The sequence below is a fragment of the Acipenser ruthenus genome, chromosome 2 (assembly GCF_902713425.1).
Source record: "Acipenser ruthenus chromosome 2, fAciRut3.2 maternal haplotype, whole genome shotgun sequence".
Classification (NCBI taxonomy): Eukaryota; Metazoa; Chordata; class Actinopteri; order Acipenseriformes; family Acipenseridae; genus Acipenser; species Acipenser ruthenus.
Window position 1 is genome coordinate 109,081,031 of NC_081190.1, and position 22,553 is coordinate 109,103,583.

Sequence of the window (22,553 nt, forward strand, 5' to 3'; positions counted from 1 at the left end):
GCACTATATAAAACAAACATGGCATTAAAAAATAATAAAAATAAGAAAGACATGCCTGATTGATGACCTTTATTTCATGTAACAAAGGGACAACTAGGCCTCAATTGCATAACATATAATGCAACCTATGCAAAATACAATTTGTGGAAAAAATATTAAAACACTCCAGGCAATATCTTTGAACAACAACATCACCGTGTAGTAATCAGTTTTCAAGACATTAAAGCAATATATTTTTTACCTGAGATGGCAAAGTCCAATCTTTTATTTTATTTTTTATTTTTAACTTCTTCTGTACATTTGGTTAGGAAGTGTATTTAAGAGTTGCAAGTAATCGTAACAAGATTTTCACAGTATGTAGAAATACAGCAATGAGGTTCCGAAGCTGAATGGACAAAAGACAGAAGTTAGTGACTGGTACAGTACCTCAGTTACTACTTTGGAAACAAGTTACAACTGATCCGATAGTGCATATACAGTGCTCCCCCTTTATAAGGTCGGCCCTTTATGCTGCGGAACAGGTTATAAGGTTATGCCATTACACTAAAACTAGTAGTCTTGTTATAAGACAGAACACAAATAGCACAGTTAAATATGGCTCCCGACTACAGCGTTATAAAGGGGTAGCACTGTATCTCCTGTTTCCAGGCCTCAGCTCTTCCATAATCAAAATCTCAGTAATATTCTCAGTAACTTAAGATAAATAAGGTTAATACCTAGTTTCATGGCAATTGCAAAGGCAGTGCTCCAGATATATGCAGACAATGCATGACAAATATTTATGGATGTAAGGACCAGACTTCCCCTATTTCCCCAGAATCGCATATTATCAATAACTAATGCCAAATAATGCCAACACAGAGTTTCATGATCATTGAGTAAGTAGCTCTCCAGGTATATGTAAAACATGTGAAGTGTGACAGATAAACATACTGAAATGTGAACCTAAAATATGATCAAAATAAAAATAATTCCCCATATCTTCTTCCAATTCAAAATCTAGACCATGAATTTTAATGTCACATACATTGTTTGAAATCCAGAGTTAGTACACTGTGCACATACTGTAGTTTTTATTGTGTAATGGACCAATGGAGCACTAACACTGCTTCAATCCTGTACCTTACTCTACTGTACGTGAAATAAAAGCCCAAATTGAAAACCTGAAAATGGATTAAAAATTCCCCAAACACATCCCTCATCAATACATGTGCAATTATGGTTTCCTATCGGTATAGCATTTTTAAGAACAGTAACTAATAAACCCAATACTGTTTAAGATAGCACAACAAAAAATGAACCAGCTTTGCAAAATGCTAAACATCCAAAAATAAAGCATTATTCAGTTCAAATATAATTCTTACTATGTCTAGTTAATAAATATCAAGGAAAAATAATTGTGTTGTACAAATGCAGACTGACTAATTGTCAGTTTCATTCAATGGCATGAAACATCTACGAAAACCAAGCAACTACAGAATAATAATAACACTACAATTTAATGAGAAAACTGATGTCATTTAAATGCTATAATCTTTAGCTGCACTAGCTGAAATTTTAATAAATACCTAATTTACACCGTCACATAATTATTTCCAGCAAAATTATACTTTACCCCCTGAAAAAAGTGTGATTGTACAAAAAAAACTGTAATGAACCTGCCATTAATTCAAGCAAGTCTACAAAGCTGTTCCTATAAAAGCCCATTTTAGTAGCCTACAGTTTTTGCATTAGTGCTACTGTAAATGCATAAAGACCATGAAAACGCAAGGTAACTTTCAGAAAAGGTTTTCTGTTAAATCAGCAGTTGCCAGAAAACCTTGTGTTTCTTACATCAATTTTTAGTTTTGCATTTATTTCGCTCAGTGTTATTTGCTTCTGAAGGTTATGTGAATTACTACAAAATGAATCTAACTGGTTTGGGGATGTATATCCTTCGAACAGGAGAAAATGTGGGAATTCACATTACCTAGATTTAACAGAAATGTTTCTTACATGATTTCAAGTAAGTCCAGCAGCTGTAGTATATGCAGATCAACAGGAATCATATGCTGTGTTTACCCTCAACATGCTTTTATATTCAAAATAATTAAAGAACACATTTTCTGAATAAAAGCCCCCAAAGAATCTTCTGAATGTCAGTTTATGAAAATAGCTTCATAATTAATATTACAGTTAAAAATGCTCAAATTTCAAAAAACATTAACTATCAATAGTCCTTGGTGTTCCGTGCTTCTCATTTAATGGTTTACCTTTAAGACAGAAAATGTCAACAAAAATCAGAAACCTGTATGTTTCAGTTTTCAAAATTACATTTTTCTTCATTCTGAAAACATGAAACCAATCAACCCAAGTTCCAGTCTTAAGCAGAACTCTTGTCTTACAGACCTTTATGGAATACCTTATTTATCTTCATTATCAGCCACCAGACTCACAAACACAAGAAGAATCTATGCAACACTCTCTGCAAAATAGTTTTCATTAGTTTCCCTTAATTCATTTTGACACAGTTCTTTTGAGGGCACGGGGCTGCGTATTTGGGAGTTCAATTCAGCTGTGGTACTATTGGCTACCTCACTACCGGAGACATCAATGCTTGCTGTGGCGGCGTCTTTGTCTTCTACAAGATCAGCTGCTGTAACATGGTCACCTTCAAAACCTAAGCAGTCAGCTGGACTGTCCAGAGGAGACTCTGGCTCCAGTAACTTCAGTTCCAGTTGTGCCCCAGCTGGCACTGGACACTGCACCATTGTAGGGCTCTCAGTGTCACTGCACTCTGCAGCTGCCAGCTCCTCTGTCATCTTCACTATCTCAGTCCCACGCCTGTATATCTCCTCCACCGTGGGCGAGAGGGGCAAAGATAGAACAGTGCTTGTGTTGTGCCCCGTGCTGTCTGTACAAACCGGCATGTCACCATCTGGACCTGCTTGTGAACTCTGGGAGTTCTTAGGGTGGTCTTCATCAGCTGCACTCTGCTCTCTTGCAGATGGTTCACTGTTTTCTATCCTATCATCTGTTTGAGAAACAGGAGATTAATGGTCATATATGGTCATCAATGGTGGAGATTTGCTATTTCCTCTCTCTTTTTGGAATGCATAAAATAACACTGCACTCTTGTTCAGGAAAATGTCTGCCTATTAATTCACAACCTGTAGTTTGTTTGTTGATAATATGATGCATGCTCTATTTGTGTAATTAAATGTCAATGAATAAATACATTGCGTAATTATTGAATTATTTTCTGATAGCATTCATTCTGTTGTCTGGTTAGCAGATCCTGTGTTTTGCTTAATGTCGGCCCTACTGTTTTCTACATTTGCCCAAACTCAGATCCCCCTAACAAATAAAAAACTACCAGTATGCATGCAGTTGTACTACAATACATGTCTTGCGGTATAAAACACTTTATTTTATGTTGTGTATACTGCTTGTGTTTTGTTGGTTGTTGTACTTTCCTCCTAGATTCTGATACTAATCAATAACCAAAATAATGTCCTTAGCAAGTTTCATCAGAATTGGAAAAGGGCTTCTCTACATAGATGCGAAACTCTAACGTGTGACCTACGTTCACACAGACGTAGTGTATGAGCGACTGCCACCTCCATTGCTGTCACAGGGATGTTTAATTATACACCTGTCTTGCACTAAAAACAAATCTCAACTGAAAATCATATTGACACTTTAGATGGAGAAAAGCCACTGTAATTTAATTAATTAGTTTCAAGTGGGGAAAGTCTCCGGGGTGCAAGAGAATTTTTTTTACACAAATAAATAAATGAATGTACTGCATACAATAATTGATAGTAAAATACATGGCAATAATTCTGAATATTTTTTTGTAAAAAGTACATGGAGTACACTTCTTCATTTCATATTCAAACTTTTAAAAGTATTATTTGGCACCAGCTACTCCACTAGCAAAATCCACTGGTTGTTGCAGCCCTAGTTTATACAACAAATGCACTGTACTGTCATGTTTAATGAAATCAAGTATTTACCTAAAGTCAAGGAGGAGTATTTATATAAAATGTCTGTGCTGAAGTTTTCTGTTTTTTTTTACAGCAAGGTATTGTTTTTGCTATTGTGCCACAACCCCAACCTTGAAGCAGCACATTGCTCTACAGTTCAGTCAGATGTATTCAGTTCAAAGCTTGCTATACGCGACAGAACACTGCCAAAGTTTACTAATGAGTTCTAGTGGCATGTACTGCCAGTTCTCTGAACAGTGTGAACTTTAGAACACATTTTCTGCAGGACCTGGCCTTTTCTCCTGTTAAACCAACATGCCTTTAGTAACAGGTCTTAAACCAAAATACCTCTTCTAATTTTTCAAATTATTGACCCATATGTTTGAAGAATCAGTCAAAAGGTTAAACACTCCACTCAGCACGGACATTTGTGGCACTGAAAGACACGTTTTAATTTAGCATGTAAAATGTCCACATTTATATCTACTATCATCACAGACCACACGTTTTGAATGTCAGCAGGCAGAATTCACTAACATTTCAAAATGCCATGGCATTTCAGAGAAAGGGGTACTTATCCATCAATACTTATTTTGCTTTATTAAAAAAAACAAAATCTCCCAGAGCATGCACTCTAATTACAACACTTTGCTGCTTGTGGAGTGCATTATTAATGAATGCTGAAACAAGTTACACACTTACCTTCAGAAGGCTTTGCCTTCAGCTGTGGCTGCGGTTCCATTAACTGAAGCAGAGAGGACCTGGGCTTCTGACTCGTACCAAGAGCTGGCTCAGTCAGTGTTATGGTATCTCTTCCTCCTAGTTTTAGCAAAGTTAGAAAAGCTTACATATATACACACACACACACACACACACACATACAAACACACACTGTTATTATGTCTACAATAAATGCACGATTCCCTAACTAATAACTACAGGAACTAAAAGCACTATTCCACAATTCCTTGTAAAGGGTTATTGTACTACATTCACATAAATACTTCTAAAGCACATACACAGAAGGGTATGCTTTAGATGAAGAACAAGAACAACGGAGTACACAAGTAGAGGCACTTTCTTTGTCATCAGTCTTCATTAGTCCTGCATGTATGGATCATGGAGTGCACCATATGTCATGCACGGGTGAGCTACACCCGGGTAAAGAAAAAAATGCATTATTTGCACCTTTTTCTTAAAAAAAAAAAAAGAAGTCAAGACTAATAAAATGAATTGGGAATACATTAGGAGCAATCTATAATCGTGAGACTCTAAACAAGGAACACACATTGACAAGTATTTAAAAAGAATAGTACTTTTTTTTTAGTGCCTTCAGATATTTGGCTTCTGGTTAAATTCAGTACTGTTTATAATAATTATCCATTGTCTTAAAGTTCATCAGCCCAGAAATGAATGTGGAGTTCTGGCTTTACGGGAAGCTCTGTGAGAGTGGATAGGTCACACAGTCTCACAGACTTTATGGAACAGTGTAGCAGGTGGAGCTTGAATTATTACAAACCGGGAGGTGCGAGGTTAACACACACACACAGATTAGTATTATTATTTTTTAATTTAAAGCTATTTACTTTTTAAGGCTCTCTTGGAAAGAGCGTTATGACAACCACCATGTTAAACTGATATTTAATTTCAAACCACATCAATGTTTTTATTATTTTATATCTGAAACATGCAGTTATGAATTGAACTCACAGAAGAGCTCATTAAAATGTGTTCTAGCTTCAGGAAGATGTCAGATCCTGTAAAAAATGCACAGTGTTGTGTGCTCATTGATGAAGGCACTAGCCTAAATGTTTGTTTGCTGTCTGCAGTTTTTTCAAAGTTTATCTTACATTTTGAAGTTATACATAATCCTTTTTTATCCTTGTAGTTTATATCCACTGTAAAATCAAACTGTGCTTAATAAATGGTTATATGATACAGTTCTAAAGCATTATAAATATTATTTATTGTTACAAAGAAAAAATACAAACACCACATTAACATTATTTGCTTTTTCTCAGTAATCTTTCCCTAAATTCACTTTCATATCATTTTCTTCCCCTCTGAACTGCAGATTCAGGGAACAATAATTTCTTTAATGGGCACTACTTCAATGAAACAATACTGGAGGGAGCCCTGCTTGCAATCCAGTATAAGGAGACAGGTCACATAGGCTGCATACGGTAGTTTTCAGCACAAACGTCACTGAAAGGTCAGCATGTCCGGGTATTTAAAAGACTTTGTTGATTACAGATGGAGGTCATTGCAGTGGCTGCTGCAGCTGTCTGTGAGGTTTTAAGTGGAGAAAAGATTCTAGAAATATCTGACACAGAAGATTCTATGATGGAAGCTGTGGCTATAATTTCCATTGTAGATAGCAGTATTTCTGCATACGGGCTTGCAGCTGCAGAATCTAAACAGAATATTACAAAACCGTCAATACCTGTTTAATTAAACATGTTGTACTACTGTTTATTTGTGCACTATTTTTTTTTAAATAAAATTTAGTCGTTGCCAATTATTTTTTTATTATTTTCTCCCAATTTGGAATGGCCAATTATTATTTTGAAGCTCAGCTCACTCAGCATATCACCCCTATGCTGACTCGGGAGGGCGAAGACGAACACACGCTGTCTTCCGATGCGTGTGCCGTTAGCCGACCGCTTTTTTTAACACTGCGGACTCACCATGCAGCCACCCAAGAGCTACAGCGTCGGAGGACAACGCAGCTCTCGGGCAGCTTACAGGCAAGCCCGCAGGTGCCCGGCCAGACTACAGGGGTCACTGGTGCGCGGTGAGCCGAGGACACCCTGGCCGACCCAAACGGCGATGCTTGGCCAATTGTGCACCGCCCCCTGGGAGCTCCCGTCCACGGTCGGCTGTGGAATAGCCTGGACTCGAACCGGCGACGTCCAGACTATAGAGCGCATCCTGCACTCCACGCGGAGTGCCTTTACCGGATGCGTCACTCGGGAGCCCTGTTATTTGTGCAATATTTTACCAGGGCTAATATGAATAAGGATGGACAGTTGACACTGGGCGCTATATCGAGCATGTATGGTACAGTGGGGTAGAGTACAGTGCGGTAGTTACTTTTGGGCAGTTTGTACTGTTTTCTAAATTTTTTTTTAAACATTTCCTGTTTTTAAGCTGATCTGCTATTAGTAATTTAAATAATGTTTGTAAGTGATATGAATATGTAAAAGCATTTTGTTCAGAAAAAAAGTATTTGTTCTTCAAATAACTCAGCTTTGTGAATGGGGTGTTTGATCACCCCTTCAACGCTATCAAACAATGACAATAAGACAAGGGAAACCACATGAACAGTCATAGTGCATGAAAACACATTCTGTTTTATGGATTTGTTTTTGCGTGACTTAACCCATGCTCATGCATTTCACAATGAGAAAAGGAATATTACTCATTAAACAAAAAACAAACATACTCCCTAATCCCAATGACACATTGTATGTCAGGCCTTCGGATAGCAGTGGGAAAAGAAAGACACTAGTTAGCTACTCTTTTATTCATTTTGTTAGTAATCAACTGTTTGGGGCTGGGTGCTGGGAGTTTGTTTTCATGTTACAGTGATATTCTACCATTTGTGATACACGGCTGATGAAAAACAACATGAGAATGGAAAGAGTACACAGACTAAAGCACCCAGAATAAAACACGAAGCAATGCATTGGGTTAAAAAAAAAAAAATCAGCATAAAAAACTCACTTTTTAACACACAATATTTCACATTCTAGAAGGGATTTGGTGATTTGATGTTTTTGAATGTACAGATCATTTGAAAAATTATCAGTAAATACACTCAGTGAAAAAAAGCAGTCTATACTTAATAGCTAACCACTAAAATGTATTTTTGTTTACGACTGTAAGTCGCCCTGGATAAGGACGTCTGCTAAGAAATAAATAATAATAATAATAATAATAATAATAATAATAATAATAATAATAATAATAATATACTTATAGTCCTTGTATACTTTGTATTTGTATATGTGACTTCTTAAGTCCTTGAAAGCCCTAAGAAAAACGTTTTTGTTCCAACTATATCTTACTTTGTCTTACTTAAATGTTCATATTTTACACAATAAGAACACTATGGGTATTGAACTCGGATAAAGTAGAGTATATGTTGAGTTGGGAAGCACTGCCTGGATAACCTGGTATGAATATAAAGACCATGAACATTTTTTAACCCTTTACTGCCCTGGGTATGTTCCCATATCTATTTAATGCCTATTAGAAACTGGACGTCAAAGAGTTAAAGTGCAGCTGGAAATGTCAGTTAAACAGGGTAACACACAGCAAAGAGTAATATCCTGTGGGGTGTCATAGAAACTAATGTAAACATACAGTACCATACAGTAAAATACTTCCACTAAGTTCAATACAGATTATACTGAAAGCAGCATGAACTCACTCATTCACTAAAAACAGTGGACCTAACATTTCAACCCAGTCTCTGTCAGAAAAAACAAAAAACAGACACAGGTTCTCACAAATACCGTATATTGTATGTTGTCCATTAAAGAGGCCTTCGTTTAACAACTCTATGTTTTGTGTCTTTTTCCTACTATTTTTTATTTTTTTTTAAAGTGTGAATGTCATAGGCACAGCTATGATGGATGTATTGTATAAAATACCTGTATAAAAAGCCTGAGACAGCTAGACAGCGAATCATCAACCACATAGGGCTCTGGAATAGATTTAGGGTATCGTAAAAAACAAAGCTCTTATGAGCTATGAAGTGTTAAATGTAAGGTGGTGGATGAGTTATTAAAGATTTATTGAAAATGTTGTTACAATTATCAGTTTCATGTCAGAACTAAAAACAGCTTCTGCTAGCCACTGCAAAATACATGTCCAGGGAGAAAATGCATGTCAGAGGAATTCTCACACTAGTAAAACAGGTTAAGGTGCTCACCTACTCAACACAGGGAATACATACCAATACATGATATTACTGACCTGGGAGACTCCACAAACCAGACACTTCCAATGTTTTCAGCTTCTTCTCAAGTTCTGCAACACGATTGCCCAAAATCCTTTTAAATCAAACAATAACTCAATTAAAATAAAAGGCAGAGCTTGTTATTGAATTTTGTAAGCGGTATCTCTACTAAAATGCATCCCTCCGCCATATTGAAAACAATATCACAGCTTCCTCCCTCCTCTTTTTTACAATTTCATGTGTTTTTGTTCATACTTTTTGACAACCATTTTTGTTTGAATGTTTTCCACGCAAATTAAATTGTGTGAAGTTTGTTCGAGTGTAGTTTAGGGTTAATGATGTCCTGATGAGCTAATTTGACACCTAACCCCAACACCACAAAGAACACAAAACACCTCTCTCATAACCCTGTAATTACAATCACGCAAGTAAAGAAGAAGTTTAAAAACAAAAACACCTCTCTCATAACCCTGTAATTACAATCACGCAAGTAAAGAAGAAGTTTAAAAACAACAAATAAACACACAAGCAAACAAAACAAAGTATACAGCATCTTGGGTCTAACTGAAAATCATACGGGAATCCCCCCTAATGGCAGAAGAAATAAATGGGGAGGTATCTAAGTGCTAAGTTATTTAAAGTTAATTTTTAGATTTGTATTTATAAACACAATTCAGTTTGATATTGTTCTGGAATATTGAAATACCTTTCCTAAATAACTTTGATTCTGCTGTACTGTATAAAATTGCTTAACATTGTTGTGTTCTTTATATCTGCCTAAGACTTACATTAAACCCCACTAAAAAGGGTTTCAAGTTCAAGTAATTAAATAGGAATTGTACAAGGCTTTATTAACAAATCCTAATCCTATGGGACATATTGGAATGACACCAAGTTCCACTTAGCGTTTCTGTTTCAAGGTCACCTAGGATGTTGGCAGGATATACAATACAATCTCCGACCCTACATTACTGTTAACTTTAATCACCCTGAAGCACTCACATCAATGACTATGAATATGCGTTTGCTCGAATTAAGAAATAAAATGCTGACTTACAGTATACAACCCCCACCCCCCCCCCTTGAAAACTGGCAACAAGAACACATTTGTCAAAACAACATGCAAGGATAAAATCAGAATCACTCCATACTTGTTAGTTTGACGCTGGTGTTGTAAAACCATATTTTTCTCATGAATTGTCTCAAGGAGAGCAGTAGCCAGGGACTTCAGGTCTGATATGGACTGAGGGGTGGCAGGCAAACTGCAACCACTGTCTTTCGATAACAGTTCCTGAACTGCAAAATACATAAAGTCGAAACAGAATATAAATGTACATATATACTATTTTGTTTTCTTTTTGTAAAGTATTTATAAATTTGAATATATATATATATATATATATATAGGTTGATAAGAAGAAAAAATGGTTTACAAAATAAAATACAAATAAAATTAATATACACAAAAAGCTGTGTAGAAAGAAAATTAAACACAGTGCTTTTCTTTCTACAAAGCTGAACGTCCTGAAATAATTAATCATTTAAACTTTTTGTGTACATTCATTTTATTTTTTTAAAATATTTTTTCTTCTATCAACCTTGATTTTTGTACACTGCAGTTCAACTTTCTCTGAAACCAATATTATATATGTCTTGCTCAGAGCTATTGTACCAACATCACTCACTCAGTATGCTTTGGAGGTCTCCCTTCCAAACACTGAAAATGCTTTTAGAAAATGTCCACAAGATCAGAGTACAAGTTGGTACAGCTGCAAGTTAGTGAACCCTTAAATTGTTTATCTCTAATGATGAAGCAATAACAGCCTACCTTGTTTGGCAGACAGAACCCCAGTGAGGGCACTGCTACTACACCTGCTGCTTGTTTTGGAATTCTTTCTTCGCTCAAGGGCATTCTAAAAGATCGATACACGTAGTCAAAATCAAAATAATGTCATATGTTTTCTATGAAAAAATATAGGAGCTTTTTTTTGTTATGTCATATATACAGTAACAACTTGCTGCTACCTTGTATTTGACAACATTCGTTTTGAGCAGGTTAACCTCTTCCTGTACTTGCTTTAATCTTTCATGTAAATATCTGAAAGAGAAAGAAAACACATTTGTATACACCTGTCTGTAGACACAGAACATTTGTGATTGGAAGTTTGAAATGTTTTCTTTTTTAAGTAAGAATCACCCTTTAACACCTTCTGTCCTGTCATTACCAAAACAGTTGTTGGAATTTAGGACTACATAAAACTGCTACTGTATCATTGTGGCAGTGTCCCCCGCCCCTGTGTGGATTTTGTGTTATGTGTTGTGTGTGGTGTGTTAATGTTGGTGTACAGATGTTGGTGCACGGGATATAAATGGGTCTGTGTAGCACGAGTGATTTAAAATATAATTGCATTTAGACACGAGGACAGCACAATCACTTCACGTGCAGATTAAAAGGGGTATTTGTATGCGAGCACGGGGAAGTGCACAAATTAGTTCACGTGCAGATGTACCGAGATTCCAAATTGAATGATTGATTAGCAATCGAGTCTCGGTACAGCTGCATAAAAGATGCACTGTTTCACTCACTCGGGGTTGTGTGTTCGGCGAGTGGAGAACGGGTGTGGAGAGGAGAGAATTGAAAACTAAAAGAAAGTAAATCTAACAATTGCTATTTTGTATACTTGTTTTTTTTTTTTTTCACTCACCGTGTTTGTTTGTCTATTTGTCCACTGTTTCTTTAGTGTTAGTTTTGTTTGTCTATGTATTTTGGCCCAAAGTGCCGCGTGCTGTTTTTGTTCAACGTTTTATATTCTCTGTGTGTTGATTAAACGCACTGAGCGCCGCAGTGTCTCAGTTTCACCCGCCAGTACTGCCTGTCTGTGTGTTCCTTTCTCGCCTGACACCACCCCTACAGCCAGCCTGTTCACAATCATGCACATCCAATATTAAATGAAATTTAAAAAAGAATACAAAAAAATACTACATCCATAGATCTGACCTGTAGTAAACTGTACCGATGAGTGACTGCCTGGCATCACTGGCCCCGTTTCATTCTTCTTCAGTGTAATAAATAACACAAACCTGTTCTCCATGCACAGAGCGTCCACATCAATAATGCGGTTCTCATGCCCTCCGAGAACTTGATTGAGCTCTAGGTTCAGTCTGTTGGCTTTTTCCTGGTAAAACGAACGTTCGGCTTTCACATCCTGTAGTTCATCCACTGACGCTTGGAGGTCTTGCTCCAATTGTTCATTCTACAGATTAAAAAAAAAAAAAAAATATATATATATATATATATATATATATATATATATATATTAAAAGGAAGGTATTTTTATGTTATATCCAGACAGAGAAATATTGAAGTGAGAAGTATAAATCAGTCAATCAACTAATAACCACAATGTTATTAAACATATTGGCAAACATTCAATAGGTAGCTGTAAACGAGTAGAATTGAATGGTTACTTGCAGATTGGGAATAAATGATATGAGACTTGTCTAATGACAGTCAGGAAGTCTTACATATAATCTCCTCTTTATAAGAAACGGTGACTTCCATTTTAATTTGAAAAATAAATTACCTTAACATGCAGTTGCGTGTGATATGTTAAGGCTTTAAATAAATTACCGGCTAAACCACCCAAAAAAGACTAGGTAAAACTTCAAATTTAGTGCTGCATAGCGATAACCAAAAGCAGAAAAGAGCAGAGGTGTCTTACTTGTTCCCGTGATTTCTCCAGCTGCTGCACAAGGTCTTCACGCTCATGCGCAGGGAAGTGACGAGCTCCCACCTCATCATCACCCAGTCTTTGTTTGGCAATTGTCATTCTGAGGAGCTGTGGGGCAAAATATACAAGTACTGAAAAGAAACTCAGTTAAATATTAGACAAGCTTGAAGTATTTTTGTGTTAATGTCCACATCGCTTAACACGATTCATTGCCAAAGTTACTTTGCATAAAATATACAGTCTATAAAGAAGATAGTTAGTGTATGCACTTAACAGACAATGTACCAACTAGTTTCATTTGTTTGCTCTAAGTGAGATTCAAGGATTTAATTATAGCTTGAAATGGGCAGTAGCTGTGTTTCCCCAGTCTTTAAGTACTAATTTCACTAAAATAGTTTTGCACAATTTAAAACAACTAAAAAAAAAAAAGTTTAAAATCAGATACATTTTTTTAGAAGGCAAAAAAAAAAATCACTGTGAATAGACGGTTTAGAGAAGTCAGGTGGAGAACATGCAGGGATGCATCTGTTTTCCAGAGCAGTTGATAAGAGATTATTTTTGTTTCTCATCAAACATTAGTAGCATCTACTATCTTCACTCAATCATAATCTGACAGATCTTCCCGAGATGCAAATGCTATAGATTACAAAATACACGGGGCACAGGTGCTAACTGACCCCCTGATATATTTATTAATCTTATGACTTTATATAAATTATCTTTTTACATACAAAACATATAAAAAGAAATGCAACAGGCAGGCACGTTTTGCTGACTAATGCAAATACGAAAAGGGCAATTAAGAAATGGAAGAAGTTGCTTTCAACCCTAAATTCTGCACAAAGTATTTTATTATGCAGCCAAGCTGTTACCTCTGGGCTGTATGTGTCTTGCTGCTTTCAATGAGATTAATAATAGCACACCTTGTTATCCCCATGAGCTTCTCCCAACCTCTGCTTCAGATCCTTTATTTCTTCTACCAGTTGTTTATTGCATTCACGGGAGTCTCTCAACAGCTGGGCAAGATTAACCTGAAACCAGAAATTCGTTTTTTATTTCTGGCTATATGGTGTATGGGCTCATTGGCTTGTCAGATAATGCATTTAGATACAAAAACAGCAGGTTAAAAATACTTACAGATATTACTGCAATTTGTTTGGAAGAAATAATGATGGATAACAAGAAAAAGCCATGACATAAATCCTAAAAAAAAATTACATTTTCTTTATTTGGCTTTGCTGTTTTCCCCTAGCCATTGTCTTAAAATATTTGAAAATCCCTCAAATGCTATACTTCCAATTCTAACCCAAGCAGAGCCTCAAGCTGATCTAATTAGAGTTATTCCATGTCTATGGAGTGTCTGGGCACATTTATTAGGACATATTTCTTTGTACTGGCATTGAAAAAAACAACAGAGTCCTTTTGACAGTTGTGATTTACTGATGTAATTAAGGGAGCTATGGAAGCCCTAGAATTAAAGCATTAGGGTGTACCAGATATAAAGAAGAAAAAAAAGTGTGTTCTTTAGCTGTAATTTGTCTGCTGGGTTAGAAGAGTGATAACAGAGGCTTTGAAATCTATTTTTGTTACTTCTTATTTATTGTAGCAAACCTGCGATTTGTCTTCCTTTTATTCTGATGAAATCTTTTGGTGCTTTGTTTTTAAATTTAGTATTTCAAAATGTTTCCAAGCACAATGCTATAGATAAACACTGAAACGATTGCTAGCTGGTTCCCAATCACTTCCTGTGCTGTACGTCACATGGTGTGATTGCAGCTGGAACACTGGAGTTCAGCTGACCTGTGGCACAGGAAGTGATGCTGCGGTGGGTGTCAATAACTTACATCTACAGATGTGAAGTAAAAATTAGAGCTATAAGTGTGATAAAAGAGTTGATGACCATCAACAGTACAGAAGAACAGTACAGAATAAGAAAACACAATGAACAGTTAAATGACAGTGAGATGACCTAGACGTTAATAGATACGCAAATGAGGCGTTAGCATCGTGGTAGAGCCGATTCGTATTTGGAATAAATTCTTGTGTTCTCGAGTGAGTGTGACATACAGATGGATGGATGTAGACAGACAGAGACTGGATATGTGGATAGACTGGATACGTGGATAGACTGGATATATGGTTTTGAAGTAGTTCTAATAGTTCTTATCTGCTTAATAATACACATACACGTAAGTGACTCTGCAGCTGATAAAGGTGTCTGCTAAATAAACATACCTGATTTCGTTTTTCAGGTGGTAAAGAAGGGTCCCCATCCTACAAAAAAAAACCCAGACATTTTACATCATTAGTAATTTTTATTGTATATCAGTGTTATTTAAAGGTATACATAATCTGCATTTTTCTAATGCTAAATGTAGTATCTACTTGAAAGCTGATTGAGGGGAGGTGATCTGGCCAAGCATATTAGCCATGTGGTATGAACTGAAGCCCATAGCTGAGCATTGTGCACCACTCATATGCTTCCCCACCTGGATTCAGAAAGCCAGACTTGAAGAGGGTTTTCAGAAGCTGGAATAGTTAGTTAGCCCATGGCAAATGATAATCTAAGCACAAATAACAGTAGAGATTCATAGAGATTCATTGTCCGAGTTCTCCTAGGAGAATTTTTAGATATCCCTAATCTTACATTCACCTGTAACACAGACGCACACATACATGTAAAGCCAGATGGACATGCATCTCCATATTTTCCCAGAATCAGATAACTCTCAATAACTTATGCTTATAATGTCCTAACAAAACATGATCACAATCACGATGTATTTGTAAAATGATATGTTCAGGTGCCTCCGCTGTATCCCACACACTGGAACTCATACGCCAAAGCCCTGCAGTACTACAGTATATCATTGTGAAGTAGGCAGCAAGTCATACAATGAGCTCTCTGTACTCCTTCTTCACAGATTGATGCCGCTCCCTCAGCTGGTTGGCCATCAGTTTGTACTGGTCTCGTTCCTGCTGGCAGCTGTCCAGCTCCTTGGACAGGATCAGCAGGGCTTCCTTCTTACTCTCCAGCTTCCGTTTACACACCAAATACTGCAATCAAAAAGGGAGGCCGCATTAGAAAAGCAGCATTTTATACAGACGCAGTATAAAAGGCATTATGTGGTATATTAAAGCTTGGTAGCTTTGATAAAAATTTAAAAATAAAAACAACAACAAAAACCCAAACAAACACATATTGCCAATCTTTGGAATATTTCATTCTTTTTAGGTTTGTATTGGGGGGGGGGAGGGGCTGGTAGTGTGAAGTCTGAATAATGCAGCACACTCTGCTGTATTTAGAAGATTAAGATCCCATAGTTACCTACATTTTCCCTGATAGTACATTTGACAGGGACTCAATAATAAAACACAGATAACAAAAAATGAAAAGCATTTTGCTACTTGTCTCTAGAAAGCATTCAACATGTATGTTATATATAGGCTTGCTACTATTCGATTTTAATTTTTTTGCCAAATCGACGATTAATATCAACGTTTATTTTTGAATGAGTTTACCGGTTTTTTTCTATCTTTATTTTTCAATTCAAGCAGAGCACGGGTGAAATCGACCTTCATGCTTAAAAAAAACAGACGTTTTATGCCATTGAGAAATGTCTCATTTAGAGAAACCCCTTTATCATATTCTACATGTAACAAAACCATGGTTACAAACAAACATTAATTGAAATAACTCAAGTAAACCGTAGAAAACACAGCATATAAAGTGTATTACACAGACTTTTATAGCGTACATTTACAAGTAAAAACAAAATGCACAGACAGAACAAAACATTAGAGAGTTGAACAGAACTAACTTGCACTTATTCCGAGCTCTGCCCCTCTCCTTAGCACAGCTGGACTCACTGGAGGCAAGGCAGACTGGCCCGCTTCGTCCTGCCGTGGAGATTTCTGCCTTCGATCAGGGTATTGTGCACAATACTCAGTGTTTTCCTCATGCGCCCCATTTTCAAATCAAACTAGTAACTGTCAGCGCATATACCTATAATAACAAACGCTTACCTACACCTTAACCCACCAATTTCAAAGTAGGCGCTTTGAATGACAGGCTATAGCTAGCAAATGAAAGTGCACAATCAGTCTGACGATTGACATTCATTTAAACAAATGAGAGGATTCTAGCGCTGCTTCAGCCAGTGAGATCTGTCAGGACAGGATGAAATGACTGACGGTGAAACTACACTAGCCTATTAAGGAACCACTGATTTGACTGACAGCGACCCCCAGCCATTCAGAGCAGAACGGAGACTGGACAGACAGCAAGTATAAAAACTACACAGACGACATGATTTCTCAAATTATTATTTCTGGTAAGAAAAAAAAATAGCGAGTGGTTTTACATTTATCCTATATAAATTTATTTCAGTTGAACTCATATTTTTGGGGAATTCGACATTTAACAAGCTTTACCGATTACAATCGAAAAGTAGCAAGCCTAGTTATACTGTATGCGTCTCGCTAAGGCTGGTTTAAGCCCCTGAAGCCAAGAATAGACTGGCATAAAACCAAACTGTCCTGAGGTTTGCCTTTGCTTTACAAAACCGATTGCTTTGTGGGAAATCGGTTTTGGAGAAGCTTTTAACTCTATAGTGTAAGTAGTAAAAGCCAATAACACCCAACAAAGCTAAAACAAAATTCCAAACAGAAGCAAATGGAGATGATTTAAAATATATATATATTATATATATATATTTATTCAAATATCAACAGAAAACATACAGCACAAACCAAATGCATAAATCGGAGTTCCCAATAAAGACTTGTGTAAAATGAATCAGGTCATACTGTATATGGACATCCCTGTTCAGACCTTCTAATTTGGGGTTTTAGACTGATGATAAACTCCCTAAATGGAACTGCCCATCTAAACTACATAGTTCCCTCCTTAGCACTTAGTCAGCAGTCAACATTCTGCTGAGCTGCACACGACAAGCATATTGTCTCTGTACAACTCTGCCTACATGTGCAATGCAACTGATACACTGCAGGCTACTGTGTTTTGGAGTGGCCTTGCGTTGCCAGTGTTCATCTGTTCTGGATGCAAATCCAATTACACACACAGGGATAAAAAAAATGACTAACTATGAACTCACTGTGCTTTTTAAAGTTTACAAAGGAACACAACGTCAGCGTTTTGTTGTGCATACAGTAGTTGTTGTCAGTATATGATTCATCACATACTGTTTGACACAATTTACAGCATAAGGCATTTTTCATTTCCATAGACATTAATTTGCAGTTGGGTTCTGGTTGGGGGGAAAAAAAAAGGAACAAATGTATAAAATGATCTGCACTGTACTTGCAATCATTGACACATTCCTATCGAGTTTCTCCATGAGAGAAGAAGTGGTCACAAAACAAGAACTAAGATCCCCTGTACTTTAAATACAAATAGTGTGGAGTAGTGGTTAGGGCTCTGGACTGTGGGTTCAATCCCAGGTGGGGGACACTGCTGCTGTACCCTTGAGCAAGGTACTTTACCTAGATTGCTCCAGTAAAAACCCAACTGTATAAATGGGTAATTGTAGGTAAAAATAATGTGTAAAAAATAATGTAATTGTATGTAAAAATAATGTGATATCTTGTAACAATTGTAAGTTACCCTGGATAAGGGCGTCTGCTAAGAAATAAATAATAATAATGAAATGAGGATTTGAGACATGCTAACGAGCAGGTTTGAGTTGTAGCAATTTATCTGAGGGTTAATCTGAACATCAGTCCTTGATCGTTTTTTTTTTTGCCTGATATGTACTGTAAACTGTCTGAACAATTACAATAGGCATTGGCTTTAAAATCAATTAATGACCTCCGTCACCTTGATTAACTCTCTTATCTCCAATAAAAGCGCATTTGCTTACACAAGTGCCAGCTGCTGCTAACTCAGTTTCCACATGATCTTGACTATCTTATACAATTCCTCTCCTGCGTCTTAAGTAGCTCTGCAAACTGTTTTGATCAGTCAATGGCTCAAGTGTAAAAATACTGTTGCATTAAATATATTGAATTTTATGCAGTGCTGAATTTAAAACTGAGGGTATTCATTTCTTAATTGCTGTTACCAAGAACAAATCCTTTCATTACTTTCCCAATACAAAATTGTGGTCTCCATATTGCCTTCTCCACTAACATGGCAACAGCCTCTCTGCAAAGTTTTCACGTTCAGTAAGACGCACAATCAATTGAATTCTCCCTTTGTTACTGACATTATCATTAATGCCATGGCAACTGACATGCTCTGCTGGATGTGTGTCTGAAGTCTTCCTTTGTCATCCCTCTTAAATGGGTGGGCTCCCAGCATGCTGCTTATATAGTATCCTGTATATTTCTTACACAAGGACACTACATTGGCAGTATCCATTTAAAATTGATTTATTGCACTTAAAACCTGCACTCCTATACTTGCAGTAAGCATAATTAATTATTGATCTCTTGGTGTAATCAGAAAGCCTTTGGAGCTTAGACAAACCCACTTTCTGAGCGAACAGCTTCTTTTTATAACATTATCATCACTGAAAATATTCAGCAACAGTTTGAATGGCTTCTTTCTTCCCCCTGAAATCATATCCACTGCTTTTCCAGTTAGCAAACGCAGAAACTTCCAAAAATGAAAAGCTAATGAACAATGCTGCATGTTCCTGGCGTTGCTAGTGTAGCCAATGATATGTCCCGTCCATAAATATAGCCAGTCTGTATCCACCTCTATGCTAGCATACAATATATAAGCATTATTGACTTACTATTGTATCTAATCTGCATTAGCCTCAATATACAGACACTACCCCCTACTGCTCGGGAAAATAAAGTCTTGCCTCTGAGTAGGTCATGCTTGTATGAACAGTGGCACCTCACAGAAAAGATCAATATAAAGCCCAGGGACATCTACTGTAGCTTTAAATAGGTTATTCTAGACTGGCCAAGTGGGTAAAGATGGATGTACAAAACTATAATAATACTAATGTACCATGAACAGGATAGAATGGGGGGGGGGGGTTGCTGGTAATCCAAACTGCTGTTGATAAACAACAAATAACTCATAATAACAATAATAATAATAATAATAATAATAATAATAATAATACTGTACTGCAATTTAAATAAGAAGTAAATACATGTGTCCACTTTTACTTAAATGTATTTGTCCGACAGTTTCATTGTTCATTTTATGAGACTGACTGCTGTCACACATCACCAGGATGTTGATTCAAGACTGTCCGCATTTTTTAATTTGGACAAGTTTGTATCCAGTTCATATTCTTATTTTAAAAAAATAAACTACCAATACAAGCACAATGCAACATGACACCCGCTTCATTAACACTCCACAGTCCTGTAATACAACAGGTGATTTATTACGACATGTTCAATAATATTATTCCTTTCCAGATGGTAGTGTATTGACCCAGGCTGCAGAGATGACATGTCGCGGCGTACTCACCTCACTCACCAAACCTTGCCACTCGCTCTCGCTCCTTTTGGAAGTATTCATTTTGAATGGCTATTTGGAAACGCTTATAATATATAATACTGTCTTATTTTAAAACATCACTATGCAAAACAAGAAACACAGTGGAGTACACAAACTGGCTACGAGAATCCTTCGGAGACTCCTCCTCCTAGTGCTCTACCTCACATCTGCTGTGGTTACGCTACGTCAGTTTAGCTGTAGGGTGGAGCCAGCACAAGACGATGCAGGATTTGCAACCGGATTTTGGCTGGTGTTGGGAAGTAATGCATCCAGGTCATATTTATTTTACAATGTGTCCTTTTGAGCAGTGGAAGCATGAATCCCTTAAGTAGCTGTCCAAGGATCTTCCCTATATGCGCAAAACCCTCCGTTTTGTGTTAGATAAATTAAATTACTCTCAGGACTATTTTAGATAAACAAAAGAAAAGTGACAGGGATGGAAATAAGACTCCTATTGCATAGCAGTTTCACCCGTAACAGGTTTTAATATGTGATAAATTAGCCCCAGTTTATAGCCACCACGTTCAGGTGTTTCTTATTAGTAGTACAACCAGTAATGGATCAAGGTGCTATGCGATGGGAGTCTTATTGCCATCTCTAAGTGATAATACTACTAGTGCTAATAAGACAAGAAAATGTATTTCAAAACCTTGGTTTGTAGTCATTTAACATCTCGTCCTAGGGACTCCACCTCCTGCATTTCAGTGTCTCTTACACAATGCTTGAACTCAGGGAAAAGAGAGTGCCCACAACCGAGCCACCAAACCCAATTTACAAAGAGGTCCCCCATGAAAGTTCTGACCACGTCCAAGATAAGGTTTGCAGGTGGTATGACTTCAGGCAGCCAACTTGAATTTAATTTAATTTGAAGACAAACATGCTGACAAAGTGCTGTAGTTTAGCCTCCAGAGAAAATTGAAATACTGTAACCACAGCAACTAACATGGACTCACACTACTGTCTTGTTAAGACTTGCCGTCTTACTTTTACATAAAGATTTGTGTGTGCTATACAGAGCGGTTGCCACATGCTATCCTCGTGGCACGTTAACTATTTCTCATGGTTCAGCTGTAATTGTGAACGTTTAGCTTGTATTATATCGTTATAATGATTTTAGGTTTGTACAGTGTCTTTTATTATGAGCACCTTTCATTTTGTTACATATACTTTGTTTTGTTTTAGTATTTGGACAGTGGAGATGAGTTTCTAGGTGGATCAGGTTCCTGATTAGCATAAGGAGGCTTAGTATTTGAACCAGGGTAGTTACCTATAGTTTGTTTATTTTAATTTTTCTTAGAAATGTTTGCTTTTTACAAACTCATAGTTGCAGAGGGGCCCGTTACTACAGTTGCACGCCCAAATGATAACACCTCACTTCAGTTTTTAGGAGTCTTTTCGGAGGCAAAGTGCATCATATTAAAAACAGGACAGGCATGATCATGTCTCACCTCTCTCACTGTGGGAGATAATATTATTAATTAGCAAATGTCCTTATCCAGGGCAACTTAATATTCTTACAAGATATCACATTATTTTTACATACAATTGACCATTTATACCGTTTTTTACTGGAACAATCTAGGTGAAGTACCATGCTCAAGGGTACAGCAGCAGTGTCTCTCATCTGGGATTGAACCCACGACCCTCTGGTCAAGAGGCCAGAGCCCTAACCACTACTCCACACTGCATTACATTTTTCCAGAGTAAAGAGCTCAATCTGTATAAAAGCCAAGAGAATGTTTTACAGTCCTGTACATGCAGCTATCAACTTTATATCCAAGAGCACCACCTGGAGCTCAAGCATCACACATGCCACTTACCTGTATTTGAAATACAAATGCTTGAAGAAGACACCTTCTGAAACAGTTAAGCTGTATTCCAGATATATGATTCTAAAGATTAGATATGATTATAATGTGGCAACTTCATATTCAGAGCACTGCTGTATTATTTCTGTTTTACAATATCCAAAGGAGAAATAATGCGTGCATTTGGGATTATCGGATTGGAGTAGTTTAATCCGTGTTGGACTAATCCTGCTAATCTTGGACTTCCTTACCTAAAAAATATTCCAAGAATAGTGCTAATGAAGGTGCATGTATCCAGAGGTCAATCAAGGGGTGAGCCTCACTTCAAGGAAATGTAAACCTGTTAGACCTGCTGCAGTAATGTCATTTATAATGTAATAATAAGAGGCAATCAGATTACAGCAATAATTACACATCAATTCCTTATACTTTGTGGCATTCATATTACAGGAATGATACTATGGGTTATTTTGTATTTCATTTGAATATGAATCAACCAATTGAAGCAGCCTTTACAAGCAAGTTTGCATCCTGAAGCTTAGTTCTGTCTAAACTGGTTCAACCAGTTTCAAGGAAAAAAAGAAAAGTCAG

At 36.9% G+C, this 22,553-nt stretch overlaps 1 protein-coding gene across 4 annotated transcripts; it reads right to left on the reverse strand.

The window, feature by feature from the left end:
- Window positions 1-54: 54 nt before the first annotated feature.
- Window positions 55-22,110, reverse strand: LOC117408866 (coiled-coil domain-containing protein 149-like). 4 transcript variants are annotated; one of them, XM_059006177.1, is made up of 13 exons: window positions 21,975-22,110; window positions 15,561-15,722; window positions 14,901-14,939; window positions 13,589-13,696; window positions 12,657-12,773; window positions 12,016-12,188; window positions 10,960-11,032; window positions 10,763-10,847; window positions 10,086-10,230; window positions 8,952-9,028; window positions 7,414-7,446; window positions 4,671-4,787; window positions 55-3,013 (listed from the first exon to the last, which is right to left on the reverse strand). In XM_059006177.1, the coding sequence occupies exons 2-13, from the start codon at window positions 15,618-15,620 to the stop codon at window positions 2,451-2,453; spliced, it is 1,590 nt and encodes a 529-aa protein (XP_058862160.1). In that variant the 5' UTR covers window positions 15,621-15,722; window positions 21,975-22,110; the 3' UTR covers window positions 55-2,450. The 4 variants fall into 4 exon arrangements, with proteins under 4 accessions (XP_058862160.1, XP_034766650.1, XP_034766661.1 ...); XM_034910759.2 differs by lacking the exon at window positions 21,975-22,110 and adding an exon at window positions 20,125-20,401; XM_034910770.2 differs by lacking the exon at window positions 21,975-22,110 and adding an exon at window positions 16,487-17,020.
- Between the last annotated feature and the right edge of the window lie 443 nt (window positions 22,111-22,553).

Excerpts from the sequence above, each read along its gene's own strand:
- LOC117408866 (XM_034910759.2), bottom strand. The coding sequence starts at position 20,175 with ATGAATACTTCCAAAAGGAGCGAGAGCGAGTGGCAAGGTTTGGTGAGT. Across the intron at positions 15,723-20,124 it reads GGCAAGGTTTGGTGAGTGAG|TATTTGGTGTGTAAACGGAA; the intron begins GTGAGTACGCCG and ends TTTTGATTGCAG. Across the intron at positions 14,940-15,560 it reads AGGAGTACAGAGAGCTCATT|GATGGGGACCCTTCTTTACC; the intron begins GTATGACTTGCT and ends TTTTTTTTGTAG.